The sequence below is a fragment of the Theropithecus gelada genome, chromosome 16 (genome assembly GCF_003255815.1).
Source record: "Theropithecus gelada isolate Dixy chromosome 16, Tgel_1.0, whole genome shotgun sequence".
Lineage (NCBI taxonomy): Eukaryota > Metazoa > Chordata > Mammalia > Primates > Cercopithecidae > Theropithecus > Theropithecus gelada.
Window position 1 is genome coordinate 71,886,338 of NC_037684.1, and position 14,491 is coordinate 71,900,828.

The 14,491-nt window shown below is 43.4% G+C and overlaps 1 protein-coding gene across 3 annotated transcripts in view; it reads right to left on the minus strand.

Moving 5' to 3' along the window:
- The window catches only part of CDRT1 (CMT1A duplicated region transcript 1), a 42,288-nt gene that overhangs the window by 3,658 nt on the left and 24,139 nt on the right, over positions 1 to 14,491 (minus strand). For 2 of the 3 annotated variants that reach the window (XM_025361101.1, XM_025361102.1), the window contains exons 11-13: positions 5,261 to 5,419; positions 2,679 to 2,950; positions 148 to 204 (exon numbers count right to left, since the gene is read on the minus strand). In XM_025361101.1, coding sequence (XP_025216886.1) covers positions 148 to 204; positions 2,679 to 2,950; positions 5,261 to 5,419 — 488 coding nt within the window. The remainder of the gene's footprint in view (positions 1 to 147; positions 205 to 2,678; positions 2,951 to 5,260; positions 5,420 to 14,491) is intronic. The other variant, XM_025361103.1, reaches the window with a different exon arrangement.

Below are 14,491 nucleotides of genomic sequence, written 5' to 3' on the forward strand. Positions count from 1 at the left end.
AGAAAAAGAGAGTCTGGATCTTGCCACTAATTCAGAATTAAGTATCACTGTTTGCCTTATCTCCTGCTATGGATTTTGCTTCCAAATTCTCCTGCCCACCATCCATGCCACTTGTTCCCTTATGAACAGAATAAACTCTCTTTTTACCATCTCTTCGGGGTGATTTTGACTTCCCTTGACTTTGAAGTTCCTCTATTAACACTGCTAAATTGAGATTGAGGAAGAAGCTGTAGTCATTATATACTTCAATTAGGGCATAAAATAATATAATCAATCATAATTGGGGCTGATAATTGGACTGATTTTTATACAAAATATCACCATCTTGTTTTTTATGGGTACATTATTATACATAATTATGGAGTACATGTGATATTTTGAGACATGCATAAAATGTGTAATGATCAGATCAAGATAATTAGGATATCTGTCATCTTAAACATTTATCATCTCTTTGTGTTGGGAACATTCCAAATCTTCTCCTCTAGCTATTTTGAAATATACAATACATTATTGGTTTTTTGTTTGTTTGTTTTTAAGATGCAGTTTTGCTCCTGTTGCCCAGGTTGGAGGGCAGTGGCGCGATCTCGGTCACTGCAACCTCCACTTCCCGGTTCACGCGATTCTCCTGCCTCCACTTCCCGAGTAAGGCTGGAATTACAGGCATGCGCCACCACGCCCGGCTAATTTTTTTGTATTTTTAGTAGAGACGGGGTTTCTCCATGTTTATCAGGCTGGTCTCAAACTCCCGACCTCAGGTGATCCACCTGCCTCAGCCTCCCAAAGTGCTGGGATTACAGGCGTGAGTCACTGCTCCCGGCTATACATTATTGTTAATTGTAGTCATCCTACTGTGCAACCAAACACTGGAACTTATATCTCTTCCGTCTAACTGTATTTTTCTACCAAACATCATATTGTTTATTGTCGTATGAAACCAAGTAGTTACCTGGAGTCCGTGAAAAGTAAAGAGAGTGTAACAACCTTCTAAATTGACTATGTGACAGGGAAAAGTGAAGCCCAGGAAACTGAGTCACATAGCACAGCTGTTTTCCTGCTTCCAGACCTCTGTGCTGAGGTCTTTTCCATTAACCAGACTCCCTATTCTTCATTGAAACCGAGACTAAATGACGTGGAGATAGACACTCTTATGATTGTCACCTCTTTACAGCAGAATGTTAAGCAACTCCCCTTGTGATTGTCACCTCTTTACAGCAGAATGCTAAGCAACCATTAGAGGTCATCAATAGTAGCCAATCTAGTCTTACATCTGTATGTTAGCCTTTGTATGGAAAATTGAATTCTGTTCAGCACCTCTGTTTTTGTCTGTTTAAAGGATGTTCACTTTTCCCCACTCCAGGGGCACTGGTCACTAGTCTTTGGTGTCCCTGGATGCTGCCCTCAAACTTTGCATTTGGATAAACTCTTTTAGCTAGATCCTGAATCTTTTGATTATTTTAGGGTGGCAAGTCTAAGGCCTAGATCGCATCCTGACTCCCCCTCCGACCCACTTTTCCTGCTGTTAAGCATTAGCTAACAGTCTCAGTTCCCTCCTCTCAAGAGATAGCTGACTATTTGTAGTGTGATATACTTGGGGGTGATTTGTAGTTTTCTCTATAGATCTGTGGATCCAATTTCACCTGCCAAATATAGGGCTGGTATAAGGAAGGAGTCTTGCTACTCTAACCCACACATAATTTATTCTTTGGATGTCTTATAAATGGCATTGGCCATGCCTGCACCCCCACCTACATACACACACACACAAATGCACACACACCTGCTTTATACGTAAGACTTTTCCAGCTACAAACATTATCTCTCAGATCTAAAAACAATACATTCTGCATAGATCATTTTTCTGCTTATAACAACTTCTGTCTCTGTCTTGAAGAAATAGTTATGTAATATATGTTTTAAATTTGGGGGGTTGGGGGTATTGGTTGCTTGCTTTTTGTTTCAGTGGTAAGTATTAAAGCTAGTCTTATCTACTGTGCAAAGATTCTTACAAGTTTGAAAATCTTGCTCTTGCAGGCTGGGCGCAGTGGCCCACACCTGTAATCCCAGCACTTTGGGAGGCTGAGGCGGGAGGATCACCTGAGGTCGGGAGTTTGAGACCAGCCTGATCAACATGGAGAAACCCCGTCTCTACTAAAAAAAAAATACAAAATTAGCCAGTCATGGTGGCTCATGCCTGTAATCCCAGCTACCCGGGAGGCTGATGCAGGAGAAGCGCTTGAACCTTGGAGGCGGAGGTTGCAATGAGCCGAGATTGCACCGTTGCACTCCAGCCTGGGCAACAGGAGCAAAACTCTGTCAAAAAAAAAAAAAAAAGAAGGAAAGGAAGGAAAGGAGGGAGGGAGGGAGGGAGGGAGGGAGGATGGAAGGAAGGAAGGAAGGAAGGAAGGAAGGAAGGAAGGAAGGAAGGAAGGAAGGAAGGAAGGAAGATAGATCTAGATCTTGCAAACCAGAAGGTTCCCATTAACTGGGTGATAAATTTTTTGGAGGGTCAGAGAGAATGGCTCCTACCTTCCTGGAGGGTTAGCATATATATCTTCAGGAAACCACTGGCCAAAATATTCCATAAAGGAACCAGTCCTCCCCGCTCCCACCACCCCGACCAAACCCAATCTGCTCTGTGGGTTATCACTGAACTTGCTGGTATTTCCGTTCTTTACCTGAAGAGAACTTGGCCGGCTTCAGGAGTACTCGGGACTTGGGAGGTTTGCTCGGTAGAAGCTCTTGGATCACAGTTTGTTTACTGGATACAGATTCTCTCGGGCTGTGAACCTGCATATTAGACTTAGAGAGAATTTCCATGAGGCTGTTTTCTTCTTTTTCCTCCTCTTTCTCCTTCTTATTCTTTTGTTTCGTTTTTTCCATGGCATACTGCCACTTTATGTGTTCAAACTGGAACACGAGAACATTGCTCTCTGTGTTGACCACCATCCTGGAACCGAAACAACAGGGTTGTCCACAAAAGGAGTGTGGAGGCCACCGAAAGATGCACTGCAATTACCATCCCACCTGGTCTTTAGACCAAGGGAACAGTGCCCAGGTAATGACCAAACAGACTAGGAGTGTAGGCGGCTGGAGGGTGGAGAGTGGTGAAAGTTACCAGGCCATGCAGCAGGAGTCGTTAGCTTTGTCACTCTTTTCTTTAAAAAATAAACATGATTGGGGCACATATGTTCCGATTGTTTCACTTCTCAAGTTAAAATGCTTTTTTATTTTTTTCTATTTTTTTTATTGTGAGAGGGAGTCTCGCTTTGTCGTCCAGGCTGGAGTGCAGTGGCATGATCTCGGCTCACTGCAGCCTCCGCCTCCTGGGTTCAAGTGATTCTCGTGCCTCAACTCCTGAGTAGCTGGGACTACAGGCGCGCACCACCACGCCCAGCTCATTTTGTGTTTTCAGTAGAGACAGGGTTTCACCATGTTGCCCAGGCTGGTCTCAAACTCCAGGACTCAATGATCCACCCGCCTCGGCCTCCCAAAGTGCTGGAATTACAGGCATGAGCCACTGCGCCTGGCCTCAAGTTAAAATGCTTTTAAATGAATTTCCGTTCCTGGAGTGAGTGCCAAGTACCTAGGGTGCCAAGAAGGTACTCTGCACACAGATGTCTTGAAATTCACTGTTTTTGTTTGTTTGTTTGTTTCAAGCACAGCTTCCAAACCCAATATTACTATTGCTGCTGGGAATGAGGAAAGCTCTCTCATGGGGAGGACTCCTCTGCGTCACAGACCCTCCACACAGACACCACACACTCCATGCCGTCACTCCAGGATCTCTGCACACATTCTAGATGTAGACAGAACATCTGTACTTTATAAAGTGAGATGATTTCTAACTTCTCTAATCCCCACTTGTATGCTCCGTAGACAAAGAGCTCCAGAGCTTGCCCTCCCTGTCCCCTGCCTGTGCCCCCGCAGCACTGCCTTCCCAACCCACCAGTTTTACAAGCAAGCAGCTCTCGCCTTTCTGTGCTTTTCCCTTAACTGTAAACAAGAAATGAAAACACTCTGGCAGATTTCTTTCTGCTCCAACGGCTGCAATGTTAAGACCTTAACCAACAGCATAAACTCTCTCGAAAAGTAACTTGTTTTGGCTGGAACTGCTGGAACGGAATGCGGGGTGTCATGCCAATAAGAAATCCCTTTTAGACTCAAGCCGAAAGGCAAACACCTTTCTTTGGATGCTGTGAGTGCAAACCGGTCAGAGCTTTTTTTTTTTTTTTTTTTTTTAATAAACAGCATGACTGAAAAGTGTTCATTAATTGAGGCTTATCACCAGGCTGCCCTCTTTAAGATGGTAAATAATACTAATGAAGTTTCACTAAAAGGAAGGCAATATGGTTCAGGGACATTAAGTGATGTCTCAAGTGAGCTTGAAGTAGAATTTACAGGTTAGTTCTATTTGGTTTTTTTCATATAATAGCACCCTGAATCTATGCACATATAAAGCACAGTACTGTATACAATGCAGTCAGTCATGGTACTGGTTTTGTAAGCTCACCAGCTCGGCTCCCCCGCACTGTACCCCCTGCTGCTGCCACCCCCTACCCTCCTATATGTCTCTTTGCATTAGAAGTGAGGCATCAAAGATAGCTAGCTGATAGAGCTCTCAGGCAGCCAAAGGCATGATCAAAGAGCAAGCAGGGGCTGCACGTTGGTAGAACTATGGTCCTTACAGAAGCGTTATGTTGCACCCACTGCAATTCCCACAAATACCCAGGATGAATTAAGAGTCAAAACAGGCCGGGCATGGTGGCTCACACCTGTAATCCCAGAGCTTTGGGAGGCCGTGGCGGGTGGATCACGAGGTCGGGAGTTCAAGATCAGCCTAGCCAAGATGGTGAAACCCCGTCTCTACTAACAATACTAAAAATTAGCTGGGCATATTGATGGGCACCTGTAATCCCAGCTACTTGGCCGACGGAGGCAGAGAATTGCTTGAACCCGGAAGGCGGAGGTTGCAGTGAGCCGAGATAGAGATCGCACCACTGCGCTCCAGCCTGTGCAACAGAGTGAAACTATGTCTCAAAAAAAAAAGTCAAAATGAACCATGATTGCTTCCCAATTACTAAGTTTTGTGCAAAGCCCTGTTAGTCCCCACAACAAGACTGTTGCCCCACCCAGCCAAAATTGTAGAGAGACACTGCACACTGTCTTCTCCTGACAGCAGATCCAGGGCTGGTATCCCAAGGGAGGAAAAAATCAAACATAATCGCTCACAGTTCTGACCTCCGCACCTACCACCCACCTGTTGCCCTGAATAAAGAAGGACAGCACAGGATCGCCTCTGCCATTGGCTTTTATCATCTTCATACAGTTCCCGTTGAGGAAATTGTAAATTCTGATCTTGCCATCTGCGCAGGCGCTGATGACCCGGAGGAAGAGAAGGGACACGTGGAGCACCTCCCTGGAAGGGAACAGAGCAGCAGGCAGTACCCATCCTCTCGTAAAATGCCTGGATTTGTTAGTAGGTTTTGGGTATTTTGTGTGTGATTGAGAGGCAGTGGTCATAACTGGCCTTGAAAAGGTGTTTGCTGTGATTTTTTTGTTTTTTGTTTTTGAGATGGAGTTTCACTCTTGTTGCCCAGGCTGGAGTGCAATGGTGCAATCTTGGCTCACTGCAACCTCCGCCTACCAGGTACAAGCGATTCTCCTGTCTCAGCCTCCCAAGTAGCTCAGATTACAGGCATGCACCACCACACCTGGCTAATTTTTTTGTATTTAGTAGAGACAGGGTTTCTCCATGTTAGGCTGGTCACGAAATGCTGACCTCAGGTGATCCACCCACCTCGGCCTCCCAAAGTGCTGGGATTACAGGTGTGCACCACCACGCCCAGCCTGCTGTCATTTTATAATTGTGGAACTAAACCATGAGCTACTCTCAAGACATACCTCTTTCCATTCTGCAGCTACTGTCCCTGCAATTAGGTCACAGGGTCACAGATGACAAAAGAAAAGGGCTGACGTCACTATCTTTTTTTTTTAATCTAACATATAGATGATCATGTTTGTCTCTTGCAATTTGATTCCTAGCTTTTACTTATACAATAGTCATGCTGAGAATTATTTAATGTTTTGATTCCTTTTAAAATAGTATTATCGGCTGGGTGCAGTGGCTCACGCCTGTAATCCCAGCAATTTGGAAGGCCAAGGCAGGTGAATCACGAGGTCAGGAGATCAAGACCATCCTGGCTAACACGGTGAAACCCCGTCTCTACTAAAAATACAAAAAATTAGCCAGGCGTGGTGGTGGGCGCCTGTAGCCCCAGCTACTCAGGAGGCTGAGGCAGGAGAATGGCGTGAACCCAGGAGGCGGAGCTTGCAGTTAGCTGAGATCAAGCCACTGCACTCCAGCCTGGATGACAGAACAAGACTCTGTCTCAAAAAAAATAATAATAATAATATAATATTAAAAAAGAAAAAACAGGAAGGAAAATGATTATCATTATATTAAGCAAATACATTACATTTGAGCAGTTTCTTTTTTATCTTAAATTGGTGACTTTTATTCTTTCAGTGAAATATCCTTAAGGAAAATTGTATCCACGGATGAAATCTAGGAATGTCCTTTTTTGATGGCCAATAGGAAAAGGGAGAGGGGACCAGGAGAAGATCTAGACAGATTCCTCCAACAAAATCCTTTCTAGAACCTTTCTGGGTTCCAATTAGACTCCAGATATGTGGAGTATTCAATTCTAAGAAGTATAATTTCCCTATTCCTGTTAATGACACCGAAAAGTTGAATTTGATACCACCAATTTGTTAGATTCTATATGCAAAGCAAGTCCATCAATTCCTGCCAGCTCTACCCATCCAAGGCCATTCATGGCCTAGTTCATGTGCTACCTTCTCCAAAAAGCCATCTCTTATCTTAATTCCGTCCTACATCTCCCCCCATCGCACATGTACACAAATTTCAAGTATACTTTCAGATTCTCTTGGGCACAACTCATATCATTGCATACTTATCACCTAGCACAGCACTCAGCCCATAGTAGGTCCTTAATATATATTTGTTGAAAAAGTGACTGTCTGCTCATGTTTTCGGAGTATGGTCATTGCTACAATGTGTTAAAAGAATGACGTCCGCCCTGTGCCATTTGGCCTCAGACTTGGCCAGATCCCAGGATCAGATGAAGACTTTCCAAGGCCCCAACCATTAACCAAACAGAAATAACAAAGACCTCAAAAGGCAGGAGCATGATCAGCATACTCAAAGGACAGCAAGGAGGCAAATATGATGTGAACCCCTGATTATGTGATATAGATAGATAGATAGATAGATAGATAGATAGATAGATAGATAGATAGAACTCAGGTGTAAAATAAGTATTAAAAACTCTAACAAGGCCAAGCATAGCAGCTTATGTCTATAATCCCAGCACTTTGGGAGACTGAGGTGGAAGGATTGCTTGAGACCAAGAGTTTGAGACCTTGGCTCTAAAAAACATTTAAAAATTAGCCAGGAGCATGGTGGTGTGTGCCTGTAGTCCCAGCTACTTGGGAAGGTAAGGTGATAGGCTAACTTGAGCACAAAAGTTTTACATTATGAGGTCATAGTGAGCCATGATTGCACCACTGCACTACAGCCTGGGCAAAAGAGTAAGACCCTAGGGGAAAAAAAAAAGAACTAAAGAATGAAAGAGAAAGAACAAAAGAAAAAAAGAGAGAGAGAAAGAAAGGAAAGAAAGAGAAAGGAAGGAAGGAAACGAAGGGAAGGAAGGAAGGAAGGAAGGAAGGAAGAAAGAGAGGGAGGGAGGGAGGGAAGGAAAGGGAAAGAAAGAAAGACCCAACAAATTTCTAAATTTTTTCAAGGTGGAAATATAATAACTTTGATGGTATCCTAAGCACAGCACAGTCTGCCAGTCATGTACTCCAGCACTGGGAGAGATGCCATGTGATAGAAAAGTTTGCCTCTTCATGTATCTCATTTGATCTTGCTGAGCTGAGTCCATACTTCTCTTCCCATAGATCCCTGTGATATTTGGTAGTTCAGTCTATATCATTGTAGCCTAGTAATTAAAACCACAAGCTTTGGGATCAGAAAACCTGGGATCAAAACCTGACTCTACCACTTATGGGCTGCATAACCTTCAGATTAAATTCAGAAAGTAATTTAATCTCTCAGCCTTCAGTTTTGTTTTTTCTTTTTTCTTTTTTTTTTATTTTGAGACGTAGTCTCGCTCTGTCACCCAGGCTGGAGTGCAGTGACACGATCTCACCAAAATTAATTTATCCAGAACTCTGGAAAATAATCAAAGGTTTACAGCAACCCAGGGAGGACTTACACAAGTAAAATGGCATAGTGTCAATAAGAATAATGAGACTTAGAGGTCAGGAGTTCGAAACCAGCCTAACCAATATGGTGAAACCCCATCTCTACTAAAAATACAAACAATTAGCCAGGCCTGGTGGTGTGCACCTATAATCCCAGCTACTCAGGAGGCTGAGGCAGGAGAATCACTTGAACCCTGGAAGCAGAGGTTGCAGCGAGCCGAAATTGTGCCACTATGCTCCAGCCTGGGTGACAGAGCAAGACTATGTCTTAAAAAAACCCAAAAAGAATAAAGAATAGTGAGACTTGTGACACGTTAACTTAGTCCCACTTCCCACCTCCCCCAGCCCAGTGGTAGCCATGAAAGTAACAGCCTCCAGTCCTGGTGGCAGAGGGAACAGAATGGACCTCGTTCTGACAACTACAACTACAGAGGAAAAAAAAAAAAAAAAAAAACTCACTAGAGGGGCTCAACAGCATATTTAAGCAAGTAGAAGAAGCGAAGTACTTGAAACAAGGTCAACTGAAGTTATGCAGTGTGTGGAACAGAAAGAAAAAAAGAATAAAGAAAAATTAATAGAGCCCCAGAAATCCATAAAACATCATCAAACAAATCATAATAGGAGATCCAGGAAGAAAGTAGAGAAAGGGGCCAAAAGAATATTTGAAGAGATGATTGCTGAAAACCTCCCAAATATGATGAAAAACATTAATTTACAGGTCTAAGAAGCTCAATAAACTCTAACTGGGATAAACTACAAGAGGTCCACACTTAGATGCATCATAATCAAATTTTCAGACGCCAAGGGTGAAGAGTATAATGAAAGCAACAAGAGAGAAGTAGGTCCTCATGTAAAAAGGATCCTCAGTAAGATTAATAGATGATTTATCATTAGAAAAGTGTCTTAGTTGGCTTGGCATGGTGGCTCACGCCTGTAATCCCACCACTTCGGGAGGCCGAAGCGGGCAGATCACAAGGTCAGGAGATCAAGACCATCCTGGCTAACACGGTGAAACCCCGTCTCCATTAAAAATACAAAAAATTAGCCAGGCATGGTGGCGGGCGCCTGTAGTCCCAGGTACTCGGGAAGCTGAGGCAGGAGAATGGCGTGAACTCAGGAGGCGGAGCTTGCAGGGAGTCGAGATCGCGCCACTGCACTCCAGCCTGGGTGACAGAGCGAGACTCCATCTCAAAAAAAAAAAAAAGAAAAAGAAAAGTGTCTTAGTCCATTTTGTGCTGTTACAACAAGATACCATACACTGGGTAATTTCTAATCAACAGAAGCTTATTAGCTTATGGATCTAGAGGCTGGGAAGTCCAAGGCCAAAGGACTGGCATCTTGTGAGAACCTTGCTGTGCCGAAGGCAAAGAGGGGGCAAAAGAGAGAGGAAGAGAAGGCTGAAATCATCCTTTGAAAAGGAACCCACTCCCACAATAATGAACCCATTCCCACTATAGCATTAGTCCAGTCCTGAAAGGAGAGCCCTAGTGACCTAATACCTCCCATTAGGCTCCACCTCCTAACCCTGTTGCATTAGGGATTAAGTTTCTAACTCATACTTCTTGGGGACACATTCAAATTATAGAAAAGAGAAATGACAAGGATATTAAAATGACACACTAAAAATATCCATTTAACGCAAAGAAAGGCAACAATGAAATAATTCAGGAACAAAAATACATAAGACTGTGGAAAACAGCATTAATAACAGAAGTAAGGTTTTTGTTTGTTTGTTTCTTTTTTCTTTGGGGTCAGGGTCTCACCCCATACCTAGGCTGGAGTACAGTGGTGAGATCATAGCTTACTGCAGCCTCAAATTCCTGGGCTCAAGTGATCTTCCCACCTTAGCCTCCTCCTGAGTAGGTGGGACTGGATAGGACAACTAGTTAGAAGATCCACAAGGAAACAGAAGACACGAACATCATCATAAACTATCTAGAGCTGACATACATATACAGAACACTCCACCAAACAACAGCAGAGCACACACTTATCTCAGATGCACATGGAACATTCTCCAGGATAGACCATATGTTAGGCTACGAAACAAATCTCAATATATTTTGAAAGACTGAAATCATACAAAGTATGCTCTCCAACTACAATGAAATTAAATTAGAAATGAAGGACATTTAGAAAATTCTTAATTATGTGGAAATTAAACAACCTTGTCTTAACCACTGAGTCAAAGAATAAATCAGAAAGGCAATGAGAAAGTAGTTTTGAGATAAATGAAAACGAAAACACAATCTATCAAAACTTATGGAATGAAGCTAAGCAGTGCTCAGAGGGAAATTTATAGCAGTAGATGCCTACCTTTCTCCAATCAATAATCTTTCACCTTAAAAAACTTGAAAAAGATCAAATGAAACTCAAACGAGGAAGCAGAAGGAAAATAATAAAGATTTTAGCAGAAATTAGAAATAGACAATTTAAAAATACAGAAAATCAAATGAAACCAAAAGTTGGTTCTCTGTTTATTATTTTTTTATTTGCTTATTTATTTACTTATTTTTGAGACGGAGTTCTGCTCTTGTTGCCCAGGCTGGAGTACAATGGCGTGATCTCAGCTCACTGCAACCTCGGCCTCCCGGGTTCAAACAATTCTCCAGCCTCAGACTCCCTAGTAGCTGGGATTACAGGCGCCTGGCTAATTTTTGTATTTTTAGTAGAGATGGGGTTTCGCCATGTTGGCCAGGCTGCTCTCAAACTCCTGACCTCCGGTGATCCACCCGCCTCGGCCTCCCAAAGTGCTGGGATTACAGGCATGAGCCACCGCACCCAGCGGTTCTCTTTTTAAAAAGTCAACAAATGGCCAGGCGTGGTGGCTCATGCCTGTAATCCCAGCACTTTGGGAGGCCGAGGTGGTTGGATCACCTGAGGTCAGGAGTTCCAGACCAGCCTGGCCAAGATGGCAAAACCCCATCTCTCCTAAAAAATACAAAAATTGGCCGGGCGCGGTGGCTCAAGCCTGTAATCCCAGCACTTTGGGAGGCCGAGACCGGCGGATCACGAGGTCAGGAGATCGAGACCATCCTGGCTAACCCGGTGAAACCCCGTCTCTACTAAAAAATACAAAAAAAACTAGCTGGGCGAGGTGGCGGGCGCCTGTAGTCCCAGCTACTCGGGAGGCTGAGGCAGGAGAATGGCGTGAACCCGGGAGGCGGAGCTTGTAGTGAGCTGAGATCCGGCCACTGCACTCCAGCCTGGGAGACAGAGCGAGACTCCGTCTCAAAAAAAAAAAAAAAAAAAAAAAAAAAAATACAAAAATTAGCCGGGTGCAGTGGTGGGCACCTGTGATCCCAGTTACTCAGGAGTCTGAGGCAGGATAATCACTTGAACCGGGGAGGCGGAGGTTGCAGTGAGCTGAGATTGCACCACTGCACTCCAACCTGGGAGAAAAAGCAAGATTCTGTCTCAAAAAAAAAAAAAAATCAACAAACTATTAGCTAGACAATTGACAAATCTTTGACCAAGAAAAGAAGAGAGAAGACTCAGATATATAAACAATAAAGCAGGGGACATTTCTACTGACTGATGGAAATGTTTGTAATTAGGTAGTGGTAATGGTTGCACATTATGACTATACTTTAAAAAATACTTTAAAAATTGAATTGCACACTAAAGTGGTGAATTTTGTGTTATGTGAATCATATCCTAATTAAAAATTGCAGCGAAAAACAAATTACAATGTGAGCTATGGAAAATACATTAAGGAATAAAGTTTTTTGTTTTGTTTTGTTTTTTGAAACAAGGTCTCACTTTGTTGCCCAGGCTGGAGTGCGGTGGCACAATCACAGCTCTTTGCAGCCTCAACCTCCCCAGGCTCGGGTGATCTTCCCACCTCAGGCTCCCAAGTAGCTGGGACTGCAGGTGTGTGCCACCATGCCAGGCTAATTTTTGTATTTTTTGTAGAGACAGGGTTTTGTCATGTTGGCCAGGCTTATATTAAAAAAAAAAAAAAACTACAGGCAGGGCACTGTGGCTCACGTCTGTATTCCCAGCACTTTGGGAGTCTGGGATACTATATACTAATATAAAGGTGGGTGGATCACTTGAGGTCAGGAGTTTGAGAGCAGCCTGCACAACTTGGTGAAACCCTGTCTCTACTAAAAATACAAAAATTAGCCAGGCGTGGTGGCGCATGCTTGTAGTCCCAGCTACTCAGGAGACTGAGGCAGGAGAATTGCTGGAACCTGGAAGACAGAGGTTGCAGTGAGCCGAGATCACGTCACTGCACTCCAGCCTGGGCAACAGAGTGACACGCCATTAAAAATAATAATAATAAAAATAGAAATAAAAATAAATTTATAAAAAGACACTACAAGTACAGAAGCTTTTCCAAAGATCATCATTCCTGTCAGTCCTATTTTGCATCCTCAAATTTCCTCCCTCATATCCATTCTGTCCCACGCTATGTGCAAAATCTTAATTTTGGTTGAAAAACTATTACATCAGGAATGGAAAGACCAGTTTCTCCAGCCCTTCTTCCATCAAAGGACAGATAGCAACTATATCTGCTTTCTCACCTATGTCACATTCAAAAGATGAGTTATCAGTCCAATCGTTAGAACTTTCCAGAAAGGCAAGCTGTCAAATTATTCCTTGTTACCCATCAGTTAGATAAACTTATTGAGCACAGAGCTCCTACAGACAAGTTGGGAGAAAGAGACCTACAAATGAGAGTATTGACCCTGTCTTCCAAATGTCTATGGTTTTTCTGTTACTATGCAGGATAGCAGGAGCTAATATGAATGGTATGTTAGGGACTGTCATTCAGTAGGAGTGGGAATTGTCTGAGAAGGTCTCATAGCAGAGGTGGAGGGAGAGGCTAATGGTATGATGGAACCGTGATGAAATTGCTGGGCTTGCTGGGAACAAATTATTTTCCGCTCACTAACTAATCCTACTGAATCCTGCTTAGAAGCTTTTAAAACATATAGTTGACATTTTCAGGTGATTTCATAAAGCTTGACTTCCTCCCGGAGATCAAGGCTTGATAATCCAGAAGGTTGACTAAGCTGGCTGGGTGGAGTTATAGTCTTGTGGTGGGGACTAAGAGGGCTTCGCACAAAACTCAGCAATCAGGAAGCAATCATGGTTCATTTTGACTCTTAATATCTAAGGGTAAGGTAAGTCACTGTAGGCCAGAAAAAAAGATCAATTTACTAAAAATACGTTTCCCCTGATGGATCCCCTAGAAAGCCCACTTATTATTTTTATTTTTATTTTTTTGAGATGGAGTCTCGCTCTGTCACCCAGGCTGGAGTGCAGTGGCACCATCTCGGTTCACTGCAAGCTCCGCCTCCAGGGTTCATGCCATTCTCCTACCTCAGCCTCCCGAGTAGCTGAGACTACAGGCGCCCGCCACCACGCCCGGCTAATGTTTTGTATTTTTAGTAGAGACAGGGTTTCACGGTGTTAGCCAGGATGGTCTCCATCTCCTGACCTCATGATCTGCCCGCCTTGGCTTCCCGAAGTGCTGGGATTACAGGCGTGAGCCACCACGCCCGGCCAAAAGCCCACTTATTCTTTTAATCAATTAAGGTAGCATTTAGTTTCTGGAAATTTTTATAATGCATTCAGGGAAAGAAGCTATATTCATGTAGTATAAGAGTAACATAGAGTAGCATATAAAACTGATGACCATGGCAGAATTGACCACAATACTCTTTCCAAACAAGCACGGATGTGACCTCAGAATGCTTATTACTTGATTCCAAGCAGCCACCACCACTAAATTTGAATTGGCATGTAAAATGACATCCATTTGCTACCCTGGAATAGGATCCAGCCTGTAGACTTGTAGTTATAAGTGCCTCTTTTTAAGCTCTCAGCTCTTTTAAAGTCTTTGGATCATTTTTAAGCTTTTGTGAGCACAAGCATCCTGGGATAAAGATCAATTCCTAGAATTTTAAGTTTACTAGAATTGGCATTATTTGGGATGGTTCTGCCAGTATTCATATGTCTGACAGCTATCAGGTATGAATTTATCATGAGGGTCATAAATATAAAATTTCAGGCTGGGCATGGTGGCTCACGCCTGTAATCCCAGCACTTTGGGAGGCCGAAGCGGGCGGATCACGAGGTCAGGAGATTGAGACCATCCTGGCTAACATGGTGAAACCCCGTCTCTACTAAAAATACAAAACATTAACCGGGCACGGTGGTGGGTGTCTGTAGTCCCAGCTGCTCGGGAGGC